This window comes from Drosophila novamexicana, unplaced genomic scaffold, assembly GCF_003285875.2.
Source record: "Drosophila novamexicana strain 15010-1031.04,08,12 unplaced genomic scaffold, DnovRS2.1 tig00000434-arrow-pilon, whole genome shotgun sequence".
In the NCBI taxonomy this organism is placed as follows: domain Eukaryota; kingdom Metazoa; phylum Arthropoda; class Insecta; order Diptera; family Drosophilidae; genus Drosophila; species Drosophila novamexicana.
In genome coordinates this window covers 4,698,442-4,714,492 of record NW_020824802.1, presented here as the reverse complement: position 1 = coordinate 4,714,492, position 16,051 = coordinate 4,698,442, and the positions used below count along the sequence as shown (strand labels likewise).

Genomic DNA, 16,051 nt, shown 5'->3' with positions numbered 1-16,051 from the left:
AAGACAGATATAGTTGTATTTTAAGCAAAATAGATCCCTCCAGTAAACAGAAAATAAATATAAATATTTCATTTAAGCCAATTCATTGTTTATTTAATAAATATAGATCAGATTCTGCTCATTATGCCTGGCGGGACGAAAAAATACATGATAGAGAATTTGAATGTGTGTGCCTATTGCTCCCACAGGCACAAAAGGCACACAATTGAAGAAATGCGCACATCCACACAACGCAAACATGTGTTTGGTGATCTCGGGGTTTTGTGGATAGCTATGCAGGGGAAAGAGATGCACACAAGTGCACAATGAGCAATAAGTGAGTACGAAGCACACTCTGCACATGCATAAACACATATGCATATATTTAGGCTGTAGGATTTAAAACTGACTATATTAAGAAAAAGTATCAGCCGCAGCCACGTCGTGCGCTGAGTGAGATGCGGCTTCATACTGAACGTTCTCCTTTCGATGCTGGCGTTCGGATGCCACTCTCAGCAGTCTAACTCTAGGCACTCTAAAATGGTCTCAGACTCCCTTGGAGCTCACTCGTTGCGATTTGTCGTGTTTCGATTTAAATGATGTTTTGTGCATCTATGCATTGTATGGTTGGTGCTGTTAATCAAAAAAAGAGTTCGTCAAAATAAATTTGCCAACCCCTTGAGCCTTGAATGTCGCAAACCGAAAAATCAAGCAGTGCAGAGAGTTTTTTTTGTTTTGTTATAGCACAGTTAACTTAGGTAGTACTTCGCTAAGCCTGGTTTGATCCTCAGGCTTTATCGTGGACAAACGTCAAAGGCGTCTTCTTTGAGTGAGGCTGCATCGTCACGTAGGTAGTCGGGGGCTCTGGGGCGTCTCCTGTGTCTAGTATTAAGGAGGTCTTTGAAGTATCTTCTCTTGAGCCTCCTGACACCACACCTACCAGCGAGGTCTCTTGCTACCCGGTTGCAGTGTCTCTGCAAGTGTTCGTTGTATCGGTTGGCAAATGCTTCGACTTGGCTGTCTGTAGTCTCCATTTTAAGGTCTCTGTGCAAGGTAGAATTTCCGACGTACCAGTCAGCATCGGTCATTCAGCGCAAGGTAAAGTTTTGGAGTGTCTGTATCCGCCCTCGATTTGTACAAGTTGGCGCCACCACGACATTGTAAACTGGGCAATGGGCTGTTGGGGTTAAGTAGCCAGTTGACCTTGGCCTTCTTAAAGCGGCACTCCCAATGAAGGCCGTCGATGTGCGCCCGAAAGTCACCCAGTACAATTCCAAGATACTTGGCGGTTGTGCCAGGGTGAAAGGGGCTGCCATCTATCCAGACTGCAGAGTGTACAGTAGCAGCATGTTTTTTTCTCAGCTTACATTAGCCTACAGCCTACCATTATTTACAAATTACTTATGTAACAGATTTAAATATTTCTTTTTGGTATTATATCTATCTATATTATAGGACAAACCGTCGAAGATTACGAAACTGCGTGGAGTGATGTTATTGACACAAATTTAATACGGATAATTTTCAATATTCCCAAGGAAAAAAGGGTGACAAATAATCGAGCTGAAATTATATCGGTTGTCGCTGAATTGAAAAAGCAGCCAGATAAACGTTTAAAGGTAATTTTACAAATTTTATGTAGCATTTACTTTTGGATTTATATAATATACTATTAACTGTTAAAAAATAAGTATTTAATACAATTTTAACACCGAAAAGCCATCAATAATTATACCCGAAACTATTCAAAAATGGGTATGGGTATAATTGCCGACCACATGAAGTATATATTTTTCCCAGATTGCTGCATGGATGTGTGTGTACGCTTGATTTTATGTACGAATGTGTAGAAGGATGCTGGAATGCTTGCCACTTGGCGAAGGTTTCAGGGTACAGCGAATCGGACACTCCCCCAGAGTACTTTGATTTGCTGGCATACCCTGAACCCATTCATATTGGGTAAATGCGTATAATGTATTTGTACAAATATATGTAGCAGGCAGAAGGAAGCATCTCCGACCCCATAAAATATATATATTCTTAATTAGCTTCAGCCGAATCGATCTACCCGTCTGTACATCCGTCGGTATGTATGAACGCAGGGATCTCAGACTTGAAGTTGAACGTAGGTTATCCTAGTCCCCGCGCAGTACGGATTCGTTTCCGATAATCGATAACTTGTCCCGTTTCTTTCTCGTTTTTTATACCCTGAACCCATTAAAAATGGGTATAAGGGTATATTGTATTTGTGCAAAATCCAAATGTATGTAACAGGCAGAAGGAAGCATCTCCGACCCCATAAAGTATATATATTCTTGATCAGCATCAATAGCCGAGTCGATCTAGCCATGTCCGTCTGTCTGTCCGTCTGTCCGTTCGTATGTATGAGCCAAAGGATCTCAGAACCTATAAGAGCTAGAGACTTTAAATTTTAGATGTAGATGCTCCTAGCTCCCGCGTTTCTTTCATTTCATACCTATCGCCACCTCCCCGCTTCCACCACAGAGCTATAAATCAAGTTAATAACCCAACTTTTATTGCCAACCAATTTAAACCACAATTTAAATGTAATTGATTTTTTCAGAATACACAAATATTCTATGGTACAATAAGATATACTGGTCGGTTAAGAAAAACCAAAGTTATATGCAACTGCGCAATTGAATGGGGCGGCAGCCTTAAGAATTTCTATATACATGTACACACACACATCCATGCGCGTCTGCTTCGCATTCTAATATCATGGTAATTGCATCTTTTTTTTTGTAATGTTATTTTAGTTCCTTTTTTATCATAATTACTTAATTGTTGGTGTGACTGCTGAGTAGAGGCATAGCAAGTGGTGCGGTCTGTCGCGAGTTCGAGCCTTACCGGGGAAAGTATTATTATTTCTTTTTTTTGCTGGTGTGGCTGTTGAGTAGAGTCGACAGTAAGTAAATGCGGTCAGTTGCAAATTCGAGCCCTGCCAAGGTAACTTTTTATACCCTGAACCCATTAAAAATGGGTATAAGGGTATATTGTATTTGTGCAAAATCCAAATGTATGTAACAGGCAGAAGGAAGCATCTCCGATCCCATAAAGTATATATATTCTTTATCAGCATCAATAGCCGAGTCGATCTAGCCATGTCTGCTGTCTGTCCGTCCGTCCGTCCGTCCGCCCGTCCGTCCGCCCGTCCGTATGTATGAGCCAAAGGATCTCAGAACCTATAAGAGCTAGAGACTTGAAATTTTATATGTAGATGCTCCTAGTTCCCGCGCGGATTGAGTTTGTTTCCGATAATCGATAACTTACTCCGTTTCCAAGCAATCGGTATCAACATCCTGTTTTTTTAGCAAATTGGGTAAATAATAAGAGCTAGAGCCACCAAACATGATATGTTGCTTCTAGAATATTATCGATATTTCAAGTATCTTTCATTTCATACATATCGCCACCTCCCCGCTACCACCCCAGAGCTATAAATCAAGTTAATAACCCAACTTTTATTGCGAACCAATTTAAACCACAATTTAAATGCAATTCATTTTTTCAGAATACACAAATATTCTATGGTACAATAAGATATACTGTAGAAAATTTTATAAAGATCGGTTAAGAAAAACCAAAGTTATATGCAACTGCGCAATTGAATGGGGCAGCAGCTTTAAGAATTTCTGTATACATGTACACAAACACATTCATGCGCGTCTGCTTCTAATAGCATGGTAATTGCATCTTTTTTTTGTAATGTTATTTTAGTTCCTTTTTATACCTTGAACCCATTAAAAATGGGTATATGGGTATATTGTATTTGTGCAAAATCCAAATGTATGTAACAGGCAAAAGGAAGCATATCCGACTCCATAAGGTATATATATTCTTGATCAGCACCAATAGCCGAGTCGATCTAGCCATGTTCGTCTGTCTGTCCGTCCGTCCGTATGTATGAACGCAAGGATCTCAGAACCTATAAGAGCTAGAGAAATTTTACATGTAGATGTTCCTAGTTCCCGCGCAGATCGAGTTTATTTCCGATAATCGATAACTTACTCCGTTTCCAAGCAATCGATAAAAATCGATATCGATATCCTGTTTTTTGGGAAATTTTGGTAAATAATAAGAGCTAGAGTCAGCAAACTTGACATCTAGCTTCTAAAATAAAATATATATATATGCATATGATGTTGGAAGAAGAGGGTTCAGGGTATCCCCTAGTCGGGAACTCCCGACTAGAACCTCTTACGTGTTTTATTATTTATTTATTTATTTATTAATGGTCGACAAAACGAGTATCTTCCTCATTATTCAATAGATTAAACATACATAATGAAAATTAAATGCTAAAAGCCTAGTTAGAGATCACAATTTTCTAATAGCATCACCAACCAATGGAAGTGTTTTACTTGCCAGTCCGTCCAGCTGTGCGCCTTTTCACAGCTAAGTTTGTCAGTGACGCTATGACAATACGTCTAAGAAGGGTGGAAGTAGAATATAAGTGTTCTTAAGCAAAATTAAAAATAATCTTAACTTGCTATATTATTTATGAAAATACAAAAAATAGGAAAAAAGAGAGTAAGATTGTTAATAAAGTTAAAAATGTATGCTAGATATGTAGAGTGTTCAGTTGATAGGATAAAGAGATAGTAATGGGAAATCACCGACCAGGTGGGGAAAAATTTACAGCCTGTCCGGCAAGCTATGCTGCAAGCTAAGCTGCTCATAGCTGGGAATGGTCAGTGACTTCCCGAAGGTATCCTGAATGCAACGATTTTATTATGGGTAGAAAAGGTCGTTAGAGAAAACGTGACGCAAAATATTGTAATTTGTACATAGCACGCTAAAAAGATTGTGCATCGCGTAGTCTATTGTGCACGTAGATAGGAATAAGGGGCGATAGTCTCTGGTTGGTCTAGCCAGAACAGAGAATTGAAGGCGCCCTAGCGGAAAAGCAGAATCTATATCGCCAACAATCAACTTATGTAGAAAAACAACAACGAGGATTGTCCTACGGTTGGTTAACGTCGGAAGACTAGATGCTTCTGAACAGATTCAATTCGATCCTGGCTATGGTTATACTGCGGAGACCAGATGCAAGAGCAGTATTCAGGGATAGGGCGAACAGAAGATATACAGAAGTTTCTTTGAAATGTGAACAGCAGTGTCAACAGCTGTCACCAAATACAACGTCGCACAAAGAAAAAAAAAACAAGAGAAAAACATAACCTTATCGGTCGCAGTCGGCGCTGAGAAATGACAGATATGCGCAGTATTTTCCAACATAAGCAGCGATAGGCTGGAGCGCATTTGAATCTTACAATTCAGTCAACCGAACCAGCGAGCGACAGGTAATTCGAATAAGAAATGGCGCAGTTTTTAATGCCGGCAATTAGAACCTGCTAAAACTCATACAGGACGCCATGGAGCCCCGAATGCTGAACTGCATGCACCCCTCTCGCTTTTGAAGTACCAAGGATTGAGTTGGTGAGTGTTTATTGTGCTAAGCTTGAAAATTAAGTGTAGGATTATACACGTGGCCATTTTAAGGTTTACTGAGTTTTGGTGCGGTTTCACAAAAAGTGTGCAGACATGTAGAATAATGTAAAATGTTAATATATAGAGAAAGAGTGAAATAGCCGTAATCAGCAAGTAAAAATATTATACCAAATACCCTAGCCCATGAGAGCCGGACTAAGCAGCCACCGTTAATGCACCCATTGACGATGCTAAAAGGCACGCTTTGCTTGGTTTTCTCGGACGTGCTTTACAGCATACGCCTTGTATGCTAGCTGCCATGACCCCCGTTGTAGTAAATCGCCGTTGGCGTGTTCTATCGGCTTACACCCCAAACGCCGAGCCTTTTGCTATAATTTATTTGCGTTGGTGAACTTTATGCACATACCCTAGCGTAAAAACCTGCTTGTCAGTGTTCGCTACAGCGGGTCGTGTTCTTAGCGGCCACGCGTTTCATACACATAGCCAGACATCAGTGTATATTCGCCATCCAATTGTCGTATTTTACTGGTTTACTCGAAATAGATTTGTCCCCCTTAGCGGATATTTTAAAATAATAATGATTATACGTATAGTCCATCCATAAAGAACTAAAATTTTGAGGCCGTTTGGACGATCCTTAAAAGTTACCCCTTATTGCATTTCACTAGAATTTAGCGGATATTTAAAAATAATAATGATTATACGTATAATCCATCCACAAAGAACCAAAAGTTTGGGGCCGTTTGGACGATCCTTAAATGTTCCCCCTTAAAACCTTTCATCAGAAGTTATTACCCGAGAACTGCGGGTTTTGCGAGAATTTTAAAGCACTTCTCAGATGCATTTTTACAAAGACATTTAAAAACAAGTAAGAGGTTCTAGTCGGGAGCTCCCGACTAGGGGATACCCTGAACCCTCTTCTTCCAACATCAAATGTATATATATATATATTCTATTTTAGAAGCAATATGTCAAGTTTGGTGACTCTAGCTCTTATTTACCAAAATTGCCCAAAAAACAGGATATCGATATCGATTTTTATCGATTGCTTGGAAACTGAGTAAGTTATCGATTATCGGAAACAAACTCGATATGCGCGGGAACTAGGAGCACCTTAAATTTCTAGCTCTTATAGATTCTGAGATCCTTGCGTTCATACATACAGACGGACGGACGGACGGATGGACGGACGGACGGACGGACGGACGGACGGACGAACGGACGAACGGACGGACGGACGAACGGACGGACGGACGAACGGACGGACGGACGGACAGACAGAAGGACATGGATAGATCGACTAGGCTATTGATGCTGATCAAGAATATATATACTTTATGGGGTCGGAGATGCTTCCTTCTGCCTGTTACATACACTTGCATTTTGCACAAATACAATATACCCTTATACCCATTTTTAATGGGTTCAGGGTATAATGACTTTGCAACTGATAATCAACAAACGCCATTAATATACGTTTGAGGTCTATCAGACAGAACTTAAATCTTCGAGCCAAATACCGATAATCAGCACTTATTATCAAAAAGAGGGGAATTTTCTTAAATGAATTTTGATGCCGATCGGATGGTAAATGTAAAATTTGTATACAACCGTTTTCCGAAAATGTTCCATAGTTGCGGATATATTTTCCAAATTTGTTGAAACACGTATTCATTAAGTTCATATGTAGCGCTTTGAAAGTAAATTAAGGACGACCTGATCAGATATGTTAAGATTTCACCCAAAAAATCTTAGATCTGCATTTTTTATCGAAAAGGCAAGCAAAAAGTATAAAATTCGTCAAAAATGATTTGTTTTTTAAAAATTTTTGCGAATGAACTTCGATCTAAAACTTAGCCCATTTAACCTTGACCCGCGTTTATCATCCAAGACTTTGCGAACAGTGTAAGATTAATTTTCAAAAAGACCTTTAAAAATAGTAATCAAAAACTTTATTACAACCCTTCTTTGCCAATTTACCACTGTTGCAGGTGAAATTTCTAAAGTCTCTGAATCACGAATTCGCTAAGCATATTTTAAGTTGAAGCAAGTAAGAGTTTCTAGTCGGGAGCTCCCTGAACCCTCTTATTCCAACACCAAATGCAGCTCGCGCAACGCGCTTTTTGCGTTAGTAGTAATTAAGGTAAAAATAGTTTCCACGGTTAGGTTTGAACTCACAACGCCTTTAATCAACAGCCACACCAATTATTATTTCTTTATAAGAAAAAAAACGAATGAAAATAGCAACAAAAAAAACAATACAATCGCAATTGCAATTCAGTTGATAGAGTTCGAAGCAGACGCGCATGAATGTGTGTGTTGTACAAGTATACAGCAATTCTTGGAATTTGAGCTAACTGCCGCAGCACGCTTAGCTTCGCGTTCAAATTTATTTCCAAAGATCTTTACAATAATGATTTGAGACGAGTTTCAGACTTTTGGCTTTCTCCAAACACCCTGAATTTACTCCTGTTGCAAGCAATCGATAAAAATCGATATCGAAATCATGTTTTTAAGTCACCAAACTTGATAAGTTTGTCTTTTCATCTATCGCCACCTCCCCGCTACCACCACAGCGCTATATCACGTTAATAAACTAAATTATATTGCCCACAAATTTGAGCAACAACTTAAATGCAATTGATTTTTTACAAATACACAAATATTCTAATAATAAAATGTATTGTAGAAAATTTCATCAACTTTAATAAAGAAAACGTGTGAAAACGTGCAAAATCCAAGAATTGCTGTATACATGTACACACACACATTAATGCGCGTCTGCTTTAATTTGTATTGTATTGTTTTCTGGGCTGTTATTTTAATTCGTTTTTTCTCATTAAGAATTAATAATTGGTGTTGCTGTTGGGTAGAGGCGGCGACAAGTGGCGCGGTCTGTTGCTAGTTCAAACCCTACCGAGGAAGCTATTTTTTTTTATACCCTGAACCCATTAAAAATGGGTATAAGGGTATATTGTATTTGTGCAAAATTCAAATGTATGTAACAGGCAGAAGGAAGCATCTCCGACCCCATAAAGTATATATATTCTTGATCAGCATCAATAGCCGAGTCGATTTAGCCATGTACGTCTGTCTGTCCGTCCGTCCGTCCGTATGTATGAACGCAAGGATCTCAGAACCTTTAAGAGCTAGAGACTTGAAATCTAAGATGTAGGTGCTCCTAGTTCCCGCGCAGATCGAGTTGTTTCCGATAATCGATAACTTACTCCGTTTCCAAGCAATCGATAAAAATCGATATCGAAATCCTGTTTTTTGAGCAATTTTGGTAAATAATAAGAGCTAGAGTCACCAAAATTGACATATAGCTTCTAAAATAGAATATATATATGCATTTGATGTTGGAAGAACAGGGTTCAGGGTATCCCCTAGTCGGGACTTCCGACTAGAATCTCTTACTTGTTTTATTTAATCTGACGATAATCTACTACGAGTGGCCATCTTTTGTCAGTGGCTCATGGTAAAGGTTTTTTGGGAATCAGTAAAAAATTATTTTCAAAGTACTATTTCATTAGTATTACTTGTGTTTCATATTCGGATGTGTTTGTTGAATCTGTCTTTTGGTCTATGTCGTTATAAGTGAACTTGATTTTAAAATATAGTGACCTTATTTCCTGTATTCTAATATTTAACGGTTATAAATATACTTTTACTCAGATTGAGAATATGAATTTTCGTTCTGTTTAATTTCTTTTACTCCAAGGATGTTTCTTGGTTTTCTTAGTTACTTTGTGTAACTTGAACATTATTGCTTCTATTATTGTCGTAGGTTTGCCTACCGCGCAGGTTTTTCCACCATGATAGCCATTACTACCTCTACCTCTGTTAGCGCTTCTGTAACGACCGCGGTTTCTGTTGTTGCATGCACGATAGTTATTGGTCGGCCAGTTGCATCGGTGCAGCTGTTGACAAATTTCGAAATGGGCTTGTTCATGTTATTAAATTGAACGGCTTTAATTTTAAGCTTTTACGCGTCTATTGAGTAATTTTTTACCATGGCTTTGACAGCTTATGAAGTGGAATATTTGTTTTCTAAGGTCGATGAAATACCATCAGCAATGTATGCCCCTTCCCCTTCCAGTGCTTTGGTCAATTGCTCTATTTGTTGGGTGTAAATATTTGCCGAATTTGCTTCTGCTGAAGGTTCATCAATATCGCGTTCAGTACAGCGTGATTCGCCTTTTACTGATGATCTTAGCTTGCTTGATATAGCTGTAACTGTTGGTTCAGCTTCTATCAAGTTTCTAGCCTCTTCCCTCTAAGTGTCGTTTTTATAACAGATATTACCAAACTTTCTTGTGTTCCCTTGGACGAATCTTGGAGAAATATTCCAGTGCGTCGACAAAGCTCTGTATATTCTCGTGCTTTCCGTCGAATGCCGGAATAAGCCTTCCGACTTTCTCTGCAAAGTCTATAGATGATTGGGCAATATTTACTATGTTAATTGATCCTAGTTTTTCGTCGTCCGTCGACTATGCCAAAAGTGACTTATCAAACGATGGCTGTAGATTATATTTTTTTCGTTTTAGTTTACCAGATTATCCATTACACGTTGTAAAGTGTCGTAAGGTTGGACTCTATGTAAACTTGTGAGTTTAAGTTAAAATTCAAACTTCTCATTTCATTTTATTCATATACAACGATCTCAATGTGTTTTATTAAGGCATTTATATGATTTTTCGAAGTTTGACCTTTGCAATTTTATTCTCTCAACTATTTAGGAGCTTCCCCTAACAAGGTCCAAGTTGTTAATTTAAGGATTCTCAGATGCAGATGATATATCTCCAGAAGAATAATTACTGAGTCTATTACAATTTGTATAATTAGCAGTATGTTTGTTAACTGTCTACAACTTCTACTACGATTTTATTACATTGGCAGTGTTATCTGCCTTGGAACGAATCCACCCATTTTTATTATACCATTAAAAATGGTAAAAAGCGTATATTGTATATGTGCAAAATGTAAACGTATTTAACAGGCAAAAGCAAACATCTCCGATCCCATAAAGTATATATATTCTTGATCAGCATCAAAAGCCGAGTCGATCTAGCCATGTCCGTCTGTCTGTCTGTCCGTCTGTCTGTCAGTCCGTCCGTCCGTATGTATGAACGCAAGAATCTCAGAATTTATTAGAGCTAAAGACCTGAAATATTAGATGCAGGTGCTCCCAGTGCCTGCGCAGATCAAGTTTGTTTCCGATAATCGATAACTTACTCCGTTTCCAAGCAATCGATAAAAATCGATATCGACATCTTGTTTTTTGGGCAATTTTGGTAAATAATAAGAGCTAGAGTCACCAAACTTGACATATAGCTTCTAAAACAGATATATATATATGCATTTGATGTGGGAAGAAGAGGGTTTAGGGTATCCCCCAGTCGGGAGCTCGCGACTAGAATCTCTTGTTCTATTTAAGGCATTGTAATTACTTACTGAAACTGCCTAAATTTTTTATGCGTCCTTTTGGGACTTTATCTACCAGAGCGAGTGCCAGAAGTGCTTCGCCCTTACAATATTTGTAACAGTTTTGAAAAAAATATCTTTTTTGTATATATGGCTCCCTTAAAGCGTAGCTATATAAAGTTCCCGCGCAAACGTCGGGGCACTTCGCATTCAGCTCAGGTATCTCCTTTCGGATTTGAGAATTTATTATTCTTAAGCGGCTATCCACTTTCGTGCTGGATGGCGGCCATACATCTGAAATTTGGGCTGGGCTTGCCGAGCTAGAATCTCAGACCGCCAAAACATTGGAGCCTTTTCCCTGGGGCACCCTACCCGACCTTGGCGGACGGCCGTGTCAAAAATCGGAACCAGACCTGAGGAGCTCGCAACTGTACGAGCGTCTGCAGATTCCGATCCATTGCTTAGCCGTCGCGGGTGTAGGGGAAGCTCATGAGGTGAGAAGCAGCGGAGCTCTCCGGACGACAGCGATTTCTGGAGAACCTTGAGGAGCGCGCCATTACGTGCGGTATTGCCCTCGATCGATTGCCTTGGGCCATGAGCGAGGTATTCTGCGACCGGGCTGCTTGTTGGTTCCTCCAGTGGACTGAGGTTCGTGCCATGGTCGGTATTTAGGAGGGGTTTCTTAGAGTTCTTTCTACCACCCCGCTGGCAGCGTGTGGGGGAAAAGTTTAAAGAATACCTAATGGAGTTGACGGCTTTGATGCATCATGGCAGATATGAGCCGGCGCAGGAGTTGCACCAGATATATGAGAATGCCGCCCCCGAATACAGGCTTTGCGTACGAAGGCAAGATTTTTCCACCTTGTCCCAGCTGACTCAGCTCGCTGTGGAGTACGAAACGGTGATGAGACAGCGAGCGGAATACTCCGGAAGTAGGGCGTCAGGTGGTCACGAGGTCAAGTAGCGCGGAGAGGGAAAGGACGGTACAGCCCCCGGGGGGGCACCTTAACCCATTCCGGTCTACTACCATCGGATCCGGAGCGATCGTTGTGGATAGACAAGTCTCCGCCCCGCCGGCAACGGCCCCTGCGGAAGTGGCCCGTCAAATGATGATGTCGCAGGTGCGCACAGGAGAGGCACTTTGCCAGGAAATATCCCAATACGCCCGTTTTGTTTTGTTGGGTATGTGGGCACCAGGACAGAAGTAGACAGGATTGTTGCGCCGCATGGAGGCGGGAAACGGGCAACGGCGTCGCCCAAGTCAGGATCGGGTCGACGCCGACACACACGGGAGTCGGTAGTAGTACACCCGCTTAAGGTGGAGGTTGGCCAGATCGTCGCCACGGTGGAGATTGGCGGGCGGATGATGCTGGGGACGGCATTGAGGATAGACGTAGGCCTAGCGGGGAAGGTGGTTAGCATGTTAATGCTTATCATGCCAGCAATGCTGGACCACGTCATCCTGGGGATGGACTTCTTGGGTGCAATGGGCACTACGATACGCTGCGGCAAGGCGGAGCTGGTCCTAGAGGCGGTGACGTCTCCGGCCGCGGGGCCTGGAACCAGGGAAGAGCCGAAAGAAGGCCTCACGCGCCAAGGAGCGGGAGTGCCTGCTTGGCAACCGATGGCAGAAGAGACGAAGAAGGAACCGGAGAAAGCCCTCCTAGGTCATGAAAAGGGAGCACCTGCTCGGCAACAGAGTAGAGAGAAGTCGAAAGAAGCCCTCACGCATCAGGGAACGGGAGTGCTTGCTCGGAAAATGCCGGAAAAGAACGAAGAGAAATAAGCGAAAGATGGGTCTACTCGGGATTGGACCGAGAGCTTGAGGAGCCCAAAAGGCGGCGTGTAGACTTGCAAAGGTAGATTTACGCTGGTCATGCAGGCGGCACGACGGAAGTGTGCCAGAGAACGGAGGGATTGCAGCGGATTTGGATCCGGAACTTAATGGGTTGCTGGAGTCGGAACTGACACTCTTCGAGAGGCTGCAAGGAGTCTCGCACATAGCAGAGCACAGGCGCCCCAATCGTCTTAGTCAAGAAGAAGACTGGCGAGTGGCGCATGTGTATCGACTATCGACAACTCAACGCGCATTCCGTCCCAGATGCTTATCCTGTTCCCAGGATTAATCACGCCCGGTTCATCTTCACTCTGTCGGGAACGCACGGCATTCACATTCCCCGGAAGAGGTCTTTTTCAGTGGCGGGTGATGCCATTTGGCATACACTCGGCGTGTGCTATCTTCCAGCGAGCCTTAGACACGGTCATAGGGCCGGAAATGGAGCCTCATGCGTTCGCCTACCTAGACGACATCATGGTAATAGGGGCAACTAAAGAGAATACCTACCGATCCAAAGAAGGTGGAGGCGATACCTAACCTGAGGGCCCCAACAAATTGTAAGGAGTTGCGGCAGTGTCTCGGGATGGCGTCGTGGTACAGGCGCTTCGTTTCCAACTTCGCGACTCAGATACAGCCGCTAACAGTGCTCTTAAGAAGGGGCGGAAATGGGCATGGGATAAAGAACAGTTGGAGGCATTGCGTCAATTGAAGGACAGCTTCACGACTGCCCCTGTGTTGGCTTGTCCAGACTTTTCCGCCAGATTCGTCCTCCAGACTGACGCGAGTGAGTACGGCCTCGGCGCAGTGCTGACGCAGACGATAGAAGGGCAGGAGAGGGTTATAGCGCACGCGAGCAAAAAGTTGCTGAAGGCCGAAGTGAACTATTCGGCCACCGAGAAAGAGCGCCTGGCAATCGTTTGGTCGATACGGAAGCTGCGTTGCTACCTAGAAGGGTACCGGTTCGACGTGATAACGGACCATCTGTAACTCAAGTGGCTTAATTCGATAGAGAGCATGTCAGGAAGGATCGCGCAGTGGGCATTGGAACTGCAACATTTTCAATTTGACGTTCACTACCGACAAGGGAAGCTCAACGTCGTGTCCGACGCACTATCAAGATCCTCTAGAGACCTGCCAGCAAGCAGTGGTAGCCGAGTTACCGCCAGCAAGCAGTGGTAGCCGAGTTACCCTGCAAGTGAATCGCGAGTATGCGTGCCAGGATCGTCGAATGCCATGATGCTCCCACGGCCAGGCATCATGGCGTGAGAAAAACTGTGTCGAGGCTAGCCCAAAGGTACTACTGGCCGGGTATGTTCCGTGACGCCGCCAAGTTCGTGAAGTGTTGCGAAACCTGGCTGGACATATGCTGACGAGGCAGGTAGCAGAGCCGATGGCAGTCCTTTGCGCTGATTTCGTCGGACCCCTTCCACGGTCAAAACACGGCAACACCATGCTACTGGTGCTCCAAGACGCCTTTTCGAAGTGGGTGGGATTGGTCCCTCTCAGGAGAGCCACGGCGGCACACCTGCAAACCGCGTTCCGAGAGAGAATTTTGAGCCGATTCGGGGTGCCCAAAAAATTCGTGTGTGACAACAGGGTACAATCCAAGCCGGAGTTTCAAGGCTTTTCTGGAATCCCTGGGAGTAGCGCTCCAATATACCGCCCCGTACTGTCCGCAAGAGAATCCTACCGAGAGGACAAACCGGACTGTGAAGACCATGATAGCGCAGTTTATCGAAGGCTATCAAAGTTCATGGGACGAGCTCTTGCCGGAGATATCGCTAGCGGTCAACACAAGCGTGGCGGACTCGATAGGATTCAGTCCCGCTTTCCTGCTGCAGGGAAGGGAGCCGCGCTTGCCAGCTGCTTTATATGATCAGGTGACTTCGGGGTTAGCAACTATTGCGTTCGACCCTAGGACGAAGGCGGATAGGCAAAAAGAAATGTTTGATATCGTCCACAGCAACCTCCAGCGCGTACAAAGGACCAGGGCAGACACTACAACCTGCGGAGACGAGGCGTTCACTAAGGTAGCCACAACACAGTTCATAATTATAGTTATAGGGTATAAGCATTGTATAGTATATAAGCATTGTATTAGTAATAAGGACAGTTAAGTCAAGGTGCCGATGTATTAACGCTAAGGGCAAGGAGCCCAGTTTGAATTTAACTGCCGGCGGTCGCAGCAACCGTGCGTTGCTGATCTGTTGCTCAACACCGCCTTTGAGAGCGCAACTTCAAGTCGGCGGCGAAGAGCGAAAGCTCCGAGGCGAAGTTGCGAAAGCTCGCGGCGAAGTTGAGCGGCCGAGGCGAACGCATGGCTCGCAATCGAGCGTGCCGGCACTTTTTGGAGAACTATCAGGGTGAGTAGACGTGCCGAGAAAAGGAGCGCGAGCGATAACAGTGAAGTTTACAGCGGATCGCTAAGGCTAGTGAATAAAGTGAATGTAGTCAAAGTAATGAAGAGAAATGCTAATCTTTGTATTCCCGGCCAGTAGCTCCTATACACATTTCACGACAAAATTATAATACCTTCTGCAAGGGTATAAAAAGCCCAAAAACAAATTTCGGTTACCGATTTTATAACAAAATTCTACTATTGACGCCTTTACTTTAGTTACAGCGTTAAAATTCTAAAAACATTTTTTTACTCTTACCTATGCAAATGTAAGAGGTCTAAGAGATAAGGTAGATGGTGAGGGTGCTCTTTCAATGAGCACTTCGAAGAGAAAACTTGGTGTCATTTGGTAGGTTTTCTTTCTTTTTCATGTTCATATATTCCTCCACAGTCTGACTCTGTATGAACTGCGCTACAAGCATGTGTCTGAGTTTGAGGCTGCTAATTCGCGGTCGAAGGCTGTCATTTGAAACGGCAAGTTACAAGCAGAGACTTACCTTAAGGTTTTAGTCCACTGAACTAAGTATCCAAGAATGTAAGTCTGCTGCATTAACATAGGGTCACAGCATCACTTATTATGCCTGTGCAACCCGCACATTTTAAATGCACTACGTAATATATTTGATTTATTTAGGCTATCTGTTTTTGGCAAATTTCTTAAACTTGAGCTCGCAACTACCTTTAACCGACCAAGCTATATAAGATCATACCATAAATTGAGTTGTGATGAAAAAACTCGGTAAATAATACGATTGGAACTTTAATTATATTATAGAATTAAACAAGTAAGAGGTTCTAGTCGGGAGCTCCCGACTAGGGGATACCCTGAACCCTCTTCTTCCAACATCAAATGCGTATATATATTCTATTTTAGAAGCTATATGTCAAGTTTGGTGACTCTAGCTCTTATTATTTACCAAAATTGCCCAAAAAACAGG

The 16,051-nt window shown here is 42.6% G+C and overlaps 1 protein-coding gene across 6 annotated transcripts in view; it reads left to right on the top strand.

The window, feature by feature from the left end:
* LOC115760348 (autophagy-related protein 2 homolog B) overlaps positions 1 to 16,051 on the top strand; it is a 282,487-nt gene that overhangs the window by 137,457 nt on the left and 128,979 nt on the right. For all 6 annotated transcript variants that reach the window (XR_004017603.1, XM_030701631.1, XM_030701630.1 and 3 more), the window contains one exon: positions 1,435 to 1,598. Coding sequence is in view for 5 of the 6 variants with exons in the window: in XM_030701631.1 (XP_030557491.1) it covers positions 1,435 to 1,598 (164 nt within the window). In the remaining variant the exon portion in view is untranslated. The remainder of the gene's footprint in view (positions 1 to 1,434; positions 1,599 to 16,051) is intronic.